The 12,751-nt window shown below is 39.8% G+C and overlaps 1 protein-coding gene across 8 annotated transcripts in view; it reads right to left on the bottom strand.

Annotated features, from left to right (window-relative positions):
* Window positions 1-1,139: 1,139 nt before the first annotated feature.
* The window catches only part of LOC135246990 (obscurin-like), a 28,864-nt gene continuing 17,252 nt past the window's right edge, over window positions 1,140-12,751 (bottom strand). For 4 of the 8 annotated variants that reach the window (XM_064320269.1, XM_064320266.1, XM_064320262.1 and 1 more), the window contains 4 exons: window positions 4,678-4,980; window positions 3,753-4,067; window positions 2,822-3,136; window positions 1,140-1,662 (listed from right to left, as the gene is read on the bottom strand). In XM_064320269.1, coding sequence (XP_064176339.1) covers window positions 1,304-1,662; window positions 2,822-3,136; window positions 3,753-4,067; window positions 4,678-4,980 — 1,292 coding nt within the window. In that variant the 3' untranslated portion in view covers window positions 1,140-1,303. The remainder of the gene's footprint in view (window positions 1,663-2,821; window positions 3,137-3,752; window positions 4,068-4,677; window positions 4,981-12,751) is intronic. The other 4 variants (XM_064320263.1, XM_064320267.1, XM_064320268.1 and 1 more) reach the window with 4 other exon arrangements.

Below are 12,751 nucleotides of genomic sequence, written 5' to 3'. Positions count from 1 at the left end.
TTAATGGTGTGGGGCTGGATATTTTGGGTGCCTATCCACAGGTGTAATCCTCCCTTTAAATACATGGGATAGTATGATTTCTGAATCAATTCTAGGGGGAATTATATGCTGGGTGCCCAAAATAATTTAGCTACTGTAACAATTATGCCACCTCTGATTTGCTATAACAAACAACATCTTTTTTCGCTGTTATATGTTTACTCAATGCCATCAAAAGAGACAATGAGAGGGTTGGTACCCACGGAGGTCATGGAGAGAGCTTCAGATTTGGATATTAAGGACACTAGATGGAGTTGATAACCATCTACTTTGGGGTGACCTTATGGATTTTAAATGGTCTATAATATTTGTTAAAGAAATTCAGTGTAGTCATCAACGTGTTTGGCTTTTTAAGTTAGTTAAGGGCTTAATGTTAAATGTGCTCAGCTAATTTTCTTGCTACATTGGCATAGTATCATCTTTTGCACGCTTCAAGTGATTAATGGAAAAGAAACAGCCACCTCACTGGCATTTATTATAAGCACACACCACATTGGTATGTATAGTAGGCTATTTGCTTTGTAAAAGCTTTCTTTATTGATTTGGACATTACCACAACTCACTTAACGGTCAGTTATGAAGCTGCTTTTGTGTCAATGTGGCTGGTCTCACATTATCATAGGAAAACTATTTCCTTGATTAACCTTAGTATGTGTATTTCTGGAACAATATTGTGAACTTGTCAGCAAACAATCTCTATCACAAGCTTATTTGCTGGTAGCTTGCTAACCAACTTGGGTAGCCTACTCGTCCAGCTAATGAGCAAACTAGCTAGTATACCTTTTGAAATAAAAATGGAACAAATGCTTGGTTAGGATTTCTGTCTCCACAGATATATTATTTAAACAATTTCTACATTAAATAATAAGCTAGTTATACATGCTCCCATAATTCCATTCCATTGTTGCACATGCGATAATATAAAGAAATACTACAGTATCAATACAAAACTTTTTTAATGCAAAATATATAATTTTATCTTACATTATTATAATCACGGGTTTTGCAAGTTAAACTAACATCATGCTATAATGCAGTGCCCTCAATACTCGGATGCAAATACAAATATAGAATTTTACCCTGACCCTATATACTTACATGATTTACAAAAGAAATTCACAAACACATTGTTTACATTAATATAAATGATCTCTTTGCTACAAACTGCTCTCTTTGCTACAGATGGTGTGTGTGTATGTGCATATGTGAATGCGTTTGTGTGTGTGTGTGTTTGTGTGAAGGCGTACGTGTACGAGGTGTATTTCTATAAATTTGATGACATTCCAAGTTTAATGGAAGCATATTCTGTGGAGTCTTCACTTTGATTTTGGATGTTTGTATTTTTCGCAGTTTTACTGTGAACAACAGTAGAATATGTCACTGAATCAGCATTCTTCTCCTCCACCTGCTCCCTGATCCCCATCTCTTGTTCTTCTCTGGATTCCACGTGTGCATTTTTCCTGGATCTAAATCTGCAGTAAAATAACACAGCCCCACACACTGCGACTGCGGCAACAACAGCAATGGTCGCGTACAAGATGGAGTTTTTCAGGTCTTCAGAGATTTTCTTGCTTCCATGTTTGGATGTGTGCTTGGTTATGGTTGGAGACCGGGTTGTGGCTTCTACAAAATAAAACCTTTGTCAATTTCTTCAGAAGCACAGCAAGGAAATGTTTATTTTTTTAACAACTGGCCATTATAGAGGTCCTGTGGTATTGCTGGCACACGTTTCAGGTTGTGGGTAAGACCAGGTTCTTAGCGCCAGACTGTGCTGAAATATCACTGTGCAGTGTTTGAAAAAATGAACACCGCAAAAGACCAATCTCGCTGTGGTTCCACACACCCAACGCAAACGTCAAAAAACGAGGATGAAAATAGCAACTTTGGAAAAATATCATTTTATGTTCGTTCATGTATACAGCATGTGCCATTTACTCCGATTCCATTAGAACTGTTTGCCGACATTTTGCACCATAAAATAAGGCTCTGGCACAGTGCTGGTGCACAGGGTCACCACCAGGGATTTTGGGGCCCCATGATCCTGGGCCACCCTATCGCTGTACAGTTACGGCACAGTTTTGAGGTCCTCTTTCGGTCAGGGAATTGTCTTAAACTCCGCCCACACGTAAGGCGCCCCTGGTGGTACACATTGGGTATTTAGGGTTGCTGCTGCCGTAGTTACTGCCAGCAGCACACCAGGTGCAAGCAGGCCTCAGTCTGTCATCAGTGAGCGGTAATGCAGATGATGCAGGTAATGCAGGTGAATACACTGATAGAGGACATTAGCATCAGCACCAGCACTCTATAGGTCAGACTGCAGGCAGTAAAGCATAACTCTATCAGCACTACTGGTGACTCAAAAGCAGAGAGGGAAAACAGATGAAGAAAAGATATCTATAGTATAACAAATCATGGGAGCGCAGTCCAGAGAGCTGTCACTGCAGTCACTGTGAGCTTGGACTTTCAGTACAGAGGCACCTCTGTGTTAAGGTGTTTTATAACTGTTGGAAAACTATGTGTTCCACAGCTGAAATAAACCTTGCTTATATATTTCTCAGAGATAATGAAATAACTTTTCATCTGGTAGCTAAATTTGAGAGAACCATGTTGTTGTTGTCTCCTTAACAGAGCCTCTTAAATAATACAAAATCATGCCATGGTCAAATATGTCCCATCCACTCAGTTCACCTGCAGCCAATGGGGCATCAATCTATGAGAGCTTATTTAATGTTGTAATTTGAAGATTTCACACAACTCATTATAGTTTTAAAGATAAATTTACCTTTCACTGTGAGACTGATGTATCTGTTGTGCCCATCTGCTTCACACCAGTATGCTCCCCCATCTGACAGAGTGAGATTTGAGAGATGGAGAGACAGGTTTCCAGGGGAAATGGAGTCCAACATCTGCACTCCGTCTTTGTAGCGACCGCCATTGGCAGGAAGTTGTGGAAATATAACAGTGCTTTGTTGTCCTTTGACTGCAGTCCATTTGAATTTAGGTTTCCTCTGCACATCAGTACAGGCACAGGGCAGGACGACTGAGTCTCCTGTGAACCCAGTGATGTGTATGGGTTCAAAATCAGACAGAACACAACCTGTAGAAAGAGAGAGAGAGCGAGAGAGAGAGAGAGATATGGGGGTGGGATTAGGAGATATAAGCACGCCTGATTGGTTGTCTCACCTTGGCCCTCCCACACCTTCAGTTTAATAGTTTGAAGTCATATGGATCACAATTTACAAGATGCAATATGCAATAATTATGACAATAATTACAGTGGTAATGATTTGAGTTTGAGATATGAGTACAGAATTCTAGTTACAACACGTTGGTTAGTTGTTGCTGAAGACGCCCCAGTGAAGCAAGCCTTGAAGTACTCAGACATTGCAGAAGGGATGTTGTACTTGATTCTGCCCTAATATCAATAAATGCTGCATGCCGTTTAGTGTATCAAAATAATCTAATGAGAAATAAATAAAGGAAATTCAAGGTTTAAAACAGAACCTCTTATCAAAACTCACTGTACAAACTTAACATTAAACTTCCACTGAACCTTGGCGCAGAAGTAACGTGACTCATTCTATAATGATGATTTTTATTCTGCATGTTTGTGCAATGAAACAAATACATTTACTGTAAGGTTTCATAAAAATCACAGAGCCCTTGTGTCACCCTGTCCTTGACATGCTATGGGTAAATGTGGTCGAATTTACCTTTCACTGTGAGACTTATGACTCTGTGCTGTCCATCTGCTTCACACCTGTATGTACCCCCATCTGACAGAGTGAGATCTGAGAGACGGAGAGACAAGTTTCCAGGGGAAATGGAGTCCAACACCTGCACTCTGTCTTTGCAGCGGCCGCCATTGGCAGGAAATTGAGGACATATAACAGTGCTTTGCTGTCCTTTGACTGCAGTCCATTTGACCGATTCAGGTTTCCTATCAGTACAGGCACAGGGCAGGACAACTGAGTCTCCTGTGAACCCAGTGATGTCTATGGGTTTAGAATCAGACAGAACACAGCCTGCTGTGAGAGAGAGAGAGAGAGATATGCGGGTGGGATTAGGAGATATAAGCACGCCTGATTGGATGTCTCACTAGGCCCTCCCACACCTTCAGTTAAATAGTTTGAAGTCATATGGTTCACAATTTACAAGATGCAATAGGTAATAATTATGACAGTAATTACAGTGATAATGACTTGAGTTTGAGAGATGAGTACAAAATTCTAGTTATAACACGTTGGTTAGTCGTTGCTGAAGACACCCCTGTGAAGCAAGCATTGAAGTACTCAAACATTGCAGAAAGGATGTTGTACATGATTCTGCCATAATATCAATAAATGCTGCATGCCGTTTAATGTATCAAAATAATCTAATGAGAAATAGATAAAGGAAATTTAAGGTTTAAAACAGAACCTCTTATCAAAACTCACTGTGCAAACCTAAGATTAAACTTCCGCTCAACCTTGGCGCAGAAGTAATGTGACTCATTCTATAATGATGATTTTTATTCTGCATGTTTGTGCAATGAAACAAATACATTTACTGTAAGGATACATAAAACTCATAGAGCCCTTGTGTCACCCAGTGTCACCCCATCCTTGACATGCTATGGGCAAATGTGGTCAAATTTACCTTTCACTGTCAGTGTGATGTCTCTGTGTTGTCCATCTGCTTCACACCTGTATGTACCCCCATCTAACAGAGTGAGATCTGAGAGACTGAGAGGCAGGTTTCCTGGGGTGGAAGAAATAATCACCCGGTCTGTGTAGCGGTCGTCCACTGTAGGATACGACCAAAGTTCGATATATGAACTACCATGAATAAAAAACCATCTGGCGTTGTTTGATGTTGGCTGTCGCTCAGTGCAGTAGCAAGACAGGACCACAGAGCCTCCTGTGTACCCAGTGACCTCTGTGGGTGCATATAGAGAACAGCCTGCAACAGAGAGTGACTTATTGAGTCTGCTGTATGGGGATTGATTAATTTAAATACTTTTTCTTTGAAGATCATTTAAAAATGCATGTGGCCACTCTGAGCAGAGATGCCCCAAATACCAAAAGAATTTGAAGGAATAAAACACTATAAAGCCAAGGGCTTATTTCCATTGTGGTCTGTTAAGACCTGGTGGCAGTATAGCACAATGGTCAGGGAAATAGGCATGCATACCACTCTGGACAATAATATCTCCAAAATGTTATATAAATGTAATATAAACATGTTTGAAATAAGTACAAATCACCATTCGTTCATTAGGTAGTTAGCACTTTGGGATTTTAATGAGTTAAAATGCATTTTGTTCGCAACTATTTACAATTAGTATAGGAACAGTGCTCCTTCCATATTAGATAAATATCTTCATCCAGAACAGATTAAGTAGTGTTCATAGATATGAGTTCAAAGTTTAAAAAATGTGTTTATTTACTCTAAAATCAGAAGTTTTTCCATGAATTTCTGGGTTTTGTCATGGAGTTAGGGCATGAGTTTAACCCGTTTCGGATTTTAATGTCCACCGGGGTAAATATATATTTTGTAATATATATTTGATATTTTGCACTATTGTCAGGGTTTGGGGTAAGGACCCAAGTGTGGAGTGTATAAAAAAAAAAAAAAAAAAAAAAAAAAAAGAACAGAACAAGTCCACGAGGGGCATTTCACAAACTTTTACAAAAGCAGGGAACACGAAAAACTTAAGAGATACACAAGGCAGAACGCAAGCAGAAACACAGGCAGATATACAAGCCGAAACACGCACGGGCAGAAACAAGGAACAAGGAACCAGCACCCATGTCAGGGAAACAAAGAACTTAAATAGACAGAAGCCTAACAAGACACAGGATAGCACAATTCACAATCACACCAGAGAGGGAAGGGAGAACGAGACACGAGCAAAGACAATGATTGAATAATTGAAAACAATACAATTAAACACCAAAGAGGGAGAACGAACTGAAAACACAAAACTGAAGTGCCGCCATCTGGCGGCCAATAAAAGGAAAATCAGAAACTGGGCAGAATCCAGACATACATTTCCAAAGAAACAATCACTTCAGGTTCAAATCAGCAAAGTACACCGTTTTCAGTCATGCACAGTTTTATGTACAGGTGTTATGTTCTGTGCAAGGACCCAAACGCAGACCAGGGAAATCCAAAAAACGTTGTCTTTATTCAGTCCAAAGTTCAAAGCCAGGTAATCAGAGATAGGACGGTACAAAATCAAGCTTCCAAAAGAATAGTGGTATACGGGCAAAAAATCTAAAACCAGGAGATCAGATAGGCGAAGGTACAAAGGAACAGGCAAAAGAAGTCAAAACAAAGCAAAGGTCAAGCCAGAAAACAATCAAACAAAAGGGACAGGCAAACTTGAAGTCGTACAGAAAAGCCATCTCAGGAATCTCAATAAACAAAGGCTTACAAACCATCAGCACAGTGAATACGATCAACATTCTGACCATGAGCTGGTGGAAAAGACTGACATTTATACACTGGGGAAGGTAACAATCAAGGAGGGGTTACGTGAGTGAGGGCGGAGTAACAAACAACATCCAGGTGAAGAACATTAGGATAACTAATTAAATTAGGATTGACAAAACGCGGACTGGAATCACATAGACAACAATGATAACAGACGGCCTGGGTTTAGCATGTAAAACACGTGCAGAGAGAGAGAGGTGCAGTTAGAGCAAGAGACAGGTGCAGGCAATTGCAGAACTCAGCGTTAGGGCAGACTAGAAAGAGAAGGGGCGGAGCTACAGCGCAGCATGGAAAAGGGGAGAATGGTTAATGTATTAGTATAGCGATTTAAACTATCAAAAACCCAAAACTAGTGTTTGTTAATCCATTAGTAATATTAACATGTTAGTATATTAATGAGGTTAGTACTTTACAATCTATAAGTTAATAAGGATTAGTAGAAATTAGTAAAACTAGATATAAGCAGGAAGTAAGTAAAACGAGACTGAAAAGAAGGGGGGGAAACCACGAAAACCCGGAACCACCCGAATAGTGAAATCACGCAAATACAGGGGAGTGAAGCAGCTCAGGGAACACCGACACAGAGACGGCACAGGGGAGACAAGTGATCGGGAGAATGAAAATACTGGGACAGAGGATGTGAAAAATAATAAACTTACAGAAACATAAAAATACACTAACAGCAAACAGATACTAATACAGACTACAACAACAGGCTCTTTAAATGCAGTCACAATCTAAAAATTGATACTTACAAGCCCACAAGGGAGCACAGTGTTTTCTTTTCCTATATTGACAACTACACTCAGTTTAACACAGGAAAATGAGAGCAGGCTTAGCTGTTGAGAATGATACCCAGAAGACCGTGCATCATTCTCTCTTTACCTCTATGGCACTATAGATAGCACATAGACACACGGCTGTAACTACGAGCTTATATTTAAGATTTGATTGAAGCTCTTTGAAAGCATCAATGGGTCAGATAAAATGATCAACTCACCTGAGGTCATGTGAATCAGACTGCTGACCAGCCAGACACACACCAGCATGGTTTTCAGTGTCAACTTTCCAACCAAATATACACACAGAAGATTTGGTTGCACTGGTCCAAACTGCCTCTCTATGGAAGTGTGAAGTGTTTGCTTCGGCACAAAACTATCTAAGTTAATGCTAATTTTTTTCAATGACATGCAGTATGAGTCACATTTCCTGCCCCTGTGTGAATCCTAAAATTAGAAGTACCACAAACAGTACATGTGAAAAAGCAGAAATAAAGGCCATCCTCTGCTGTCCTCTGAAAAGAATGAAAAGGCCAAAATCCTGGCCTGGACCTTTCTGTGTGGAGTTTGCATGTCCTCCCTGTGTCCACATTGGTTTTCCTCCGGGTACTTCAAAGGAAAAGTTTGACACCCCTGATAAAAATTGGCTGTCTAAAATAAACACTACAGGTAATGGGTTGTATGCTCAAAAAAGCTGAAAAATTATATTATTTTGTACTAAAGAGAGGGAAAAAAAGATTTTTTCCTAATAATATACATTTTCTTAATTATTCTTCTAAAATCCAACAGAGATTATATTGCATTGGCCGTATTGAATCTGCTACTTTTGCCAGGTTCATGTTAATCTTAGGGCACTGTGTTGTGGCTATCTATGGTTGTGGTTTCACTATGGTGAAACAGGAAACCAATGTTTCACTTGCTGTTTTGCTCTCAGATGAAACAAGATAAAGGCTTGTTCATGTTCACTTGTTCATGTTCACAAGTCAATAAATGCTTACAAACCAATACAAAAATAAAAAAACATAGAAAACACCACTCGCCGTTCGGTCAATAAATAAGTCCTTTTGAATCACTGGAGCAGTGATAAACCAGCCTCGTGGAGGATGAATAAAAATCCAAGGACCACAGCTGGAGATCTATTTATCACGGTTGCATCTTGGGGACAGAGTCTCCAAATATATAATCAGAAGCCATTGCCATGCCTATAGGCTTTACCAAATGGTTGCCAATCACCAAATTATGGCCAATCAGAGAATATAAACCTATGTAACGCAGCATCTAAAAACCTTCCACAATATGCAAATATTTGCAGAAAGAAGCGTTTTCTACGGTGGCTCTGAAGTGCAAAACACAAAAACAAAAAGAAAACGCAAAAACAAAAACTTTCGGCCCTGAGGTACAGATGCAACATACAAAAACAAAAAGGAGTGGTCCTGAGGTGCAAATGCAACATACAAAAACAAAAACGTGCAGCCCTGAAGTGCAAAACACAAATACAAAAAGAAAATGCAAAAACAAAAAGGAGCAGCCCTGAGGTGCAAAACACAAATACAAAAAGAAAATGGAAAAACAAAACTTTCAGCCTTGAAGTGCAAAACACAAATACAAATTTTCTATTTGTTTTTGTGTTTTGCACTTCAGAGCCACCGTAGTTTTCACATGCTTTTTATCCTTCCCCATTTTCAAACCACAGAACCTCGCTTGTGCTCCAGCTAAAAATATAAACCTCAAGATGATGCAGTTTAGTTAAAAACGTTTACTTTCTTCCTCTCAGCATGAGGTGCAATGCTTGCTGGGCAATGACTGCACCACCAGTGGAAGAAGCCACCAAACGGCCACAGTTTCAACTACTATCTACTGCACCCCGATCTCTGGCACTTAGGTGCCCAGAGGTGCAGATGCAACATACAAAAACAAAAGGAGTGGTCCTGAGGTGCAGATGCAACATACAAAAACAAAAACATGCAGCCCTGAAGTGCAAAACACAAATACAAAAAGAAAATGCAAAAACAAAAAGGAGCAGCCCTGAGGTGCAAAACACAAATACAAAAAGAAAATGCAAAAGCAAAAAGGAGCAGCCCTGAGGTGCAAAACACAAATACAAAAAAAAATGCAAAAGCAAAAAGGAGCAGCCCTGAGGTGCAGAACGCAAACATACAAAAACTAGCAGCCCTGAGGTGCAAAACACAAACATACAAAAACAAAAAGGAGTGGTCCTGAGGTGCAGATGCAACATACAAAAACAAAAACTAGTAGCCCCGAAGTGCACTGTTGCACTTCTGGGCTACTAGTTTTTGTTTTGTATGTTGCATCTGCACCTCAGGGCTGCTTGTTGTTGTATGTTTCTGTTTTGCACTTCGGGGCTACTAGTTTTTGTTGTTGTATCTTGCATCTGCACCTCAGGGCTGCTAGTTTGTGTATGTTTGTGTTCTGCATCTCAGGCCTGCTCCTTTTTGTTTTTACATTTTCTTTTTGTATTTGTGTTTTGCACCTCAGGGCTGAAAGTTTTGTTTTTGCATTTTCTTTTTGTATTTGTGTTTTGCACTTCAGGTCTGCATGTTTTTATTCTTGTATGTTGCATCTGCACCTCAGGACCACTCCTTTCTGTTTTTGTATGTTGCATCTGCACCTCTGGGCCGAAAGTTTTTGTTTTTGCGTTTTCTTTTTCTTTTTGTGTTTTGCACTTCAGAGCCACTGTAGTTTGCACATGCTTTTTATCCTTCCCCATTTTCAAACCACAGAATCTCGCTTGTGCTCCAGCTAAAAATATAAACCTCGAGATGATGCAGTTTAGTTAAAAACGTTTACTTTCTTCCTCTCAGCATGAAGTGCAATGCTTGTTGGGCAATGACTGCACCACCAGTGGAAGAAGCCACCAAACGGCCACAATTTCAACTACTATCTACTGCACCCCGATCTCTGGCACTTAGGAGTGAACGGAGAGCAGCACACTCTAAAAAAAACCCTTTCCTTTAACCTTTAAACTGTTCTATCCGATTCTCCCTTTGTTGCTTAGGCCACTTGCACTTGAATCACTTCGTCCATCGTGCCGCAGAATAACAGGCCACCTCAACCCCACCACAAGCGAGAGAAAGCGCAAACCAAATAATTCCTGGTGTTTTCAGTGTTTCAGCTTCATTTTTTTTTTTTTAACATATACATTTACATTTGATTGAAAGCTGTAGCCCATTAAGATTAAAGCAATTAAAAAAAAAAAAAACCTATTCAGCCTTCCACAGTATGTTAATATTTAAAGTGTTTTTGCATGTTTTCTGCTTTTATCCTTTAAAAAAAAAAATCATTTTTTTAATTTCTCCTTTTTCCTCTCAGAGGGTTTCCCCTTCCTGGTAGAAAGTGTGCCAGGAGGCAAAGGAGCAAAATTCATGGATAACGGAGTCAGATTAGCGTAGCCACTGGTCAACGTCTCCCTGCCTTCCTTTCGCTATTTTTCACTGAGACATGCGCGATCTGTCCCACCTCAGACTGACAGTCTGGCCCAGATATGCCCTTAGTGTTCACTGAGGAAGGTGGAATAATTCCTGCTCTTTTGGAAAGGGCATCCCTTTTTTGCGTCTTTTTAATAGAGGATTTTAGCGGATAGCTAATCAGGTCAGACGCTGTTATATGGTGGTAGTTCTCAACTGTGTTTCCTGCCTGAACACATATAAATAGATGATGGTTTGGCATCCGGTTTTATTGCATTTGAGCATGATTATTACAGGGCATATATCAAATACAATGGTATGCAATTATATCCAGTAACTTGGCTAAAACATTAAATGTGTATATAAAATGTTTGTGAAAGAAATGACACTGTGGGAGAATAAAACAAATGTGCACTGGTTGTATACTGAACATGCAGTTCAGCAAAACTGAAGAAAAACAAGAAAATATTTCATTTGTTCTTTCGACCAGAAGAATACATTGGCAAGGGTTGCAGTACAGGCAAATCTTAGGTTCTCTCATCGCCCTTAGGTTCATTCATCAGCTCACCTACCTGTGAAAAAAATAAAGAAAATCTTCCTGAACTTGTTAGACCATGCAATTTTGCAAGGTTCCCGGCCCCTGGTCTTATACAGCTGCCATTGTAGAGGGTCACATCTGACCAATCTTCCCCATATTTGTCTGCAGCTTCATCAGTGTGGAAACATTGTTACACACATTTTATGATCGAATATGGTTGTAGGCATGTTTCATGAATGAAACTACGCAATGTTCTTATCAAGTCAATGATCCAAAACACTAAAGCAAATCCACATCGAAATTGCTGAAAAAAATAAAAAAAAGTGTTGGAGTGGTCTAGTCAGTCCTGACTTGAACCCAACAGAGATGCTGGGGCTGTATCAGAAACGAGAAGTTCATGCTCAAAACCACAAAGTTGTCTGAATTAAAGCAGTTCTGCAAATAGTGGGGTAAAATTCCTCCATAGCTAGTGAAAGACTGAAATCAAGGTAAAAAAGGAGACTGTTTTGAAGAAAAGTGATGTCAGATTATTTTGGAAGTAAAACTCATTTTTGTGTGTTTATTCTGGGTAAAAAAATCAATAGAAATGTGTAGGTCTCCTATTCAATACTCTTGTACAATATAACTGGGAAAGGCCCAGAAAATCTCCATTCACGTACAACACCACAGCCAAATATGTCCCACCCATAGAATGTTGTCATTTGAAGGGTTCCCACAGCCCATTTACATTTTTAAACACAACTCATCAAATCTATGTATAACTGTGAGACTAATGTCTCTGTGGTTTCCATCTGCTTCACACCTGTATGTACCCCCATCTGACAGAGTGAGATCTGAAAGGCGGAGAGACAGGTTTCCTGGGGAAATGGAGTCCAAAACCTGCACTCTATGTTTGTAACGATCGTTGACACTGTGAGGACTTTGAGAAAATATAACAGTTCTTTGGCGTCCTGGGTGTGCAGTCCATATGATGCGTTCAGGTTTCCTCTGCACATCAGTGCAGGCACAGGGCAGGACGACTGAGTCTCCTGTGAGCCCAGTGATGTGTATGGGTTCAGAATCAAACAGAACACAGCCTGCAGAGAGAGAGAGACAGAGAGAGATAGATAGAGAGAGGTGGGATTAGGAGATATAAGCATGCCTGATTGGATGTCTCACCTAGGCCCTCCCACACATTCAGTTTTATAGTTTGAAGTAATATGGTTCACAATTTACAAGATGCAATATGCAATAATTATGACAATAATTACAGTGGTAATGATTGGAGTTTGAGAGATACGAGTACAGAATTGCAGTTACAAGTTGGTTAGTTGTTGCTGAAGACACCCCTGTGAATCAAGCCTTGAAGTACTCAAACATTGCAGAAGGGATGATGTATTTGATTCTGCCGTAATATCAATAAATGCTGCATGCAGATTAATGCATCAAAATAATCAAATGAGAAATAGATAAAGGAAATATAAGGTTTAAAACAGAACCTCTTATCAAAACTC

The sequence above is a fragment of the Anguilla rostrata genome, unplaced genomic scaffold (genome assembly GCF_018555375.3).
Source record: "Anguilla rostrata isolate EN2019 unplaced genomic scaffold, ASM1855537v3 scaf1006, whole genome shotgun sequence".
NCBI lineage: Eukaryota > Metazoa > Chordata > Actinopteri > Anguilliformes > Anguillidae > Anguilla > Anguilla rostrata.
The sequence above is the reverse complement of the archived record's forward strand: the minus strand, read 5'-3'. Positions and strand labels throughout refer to the sequence as shown.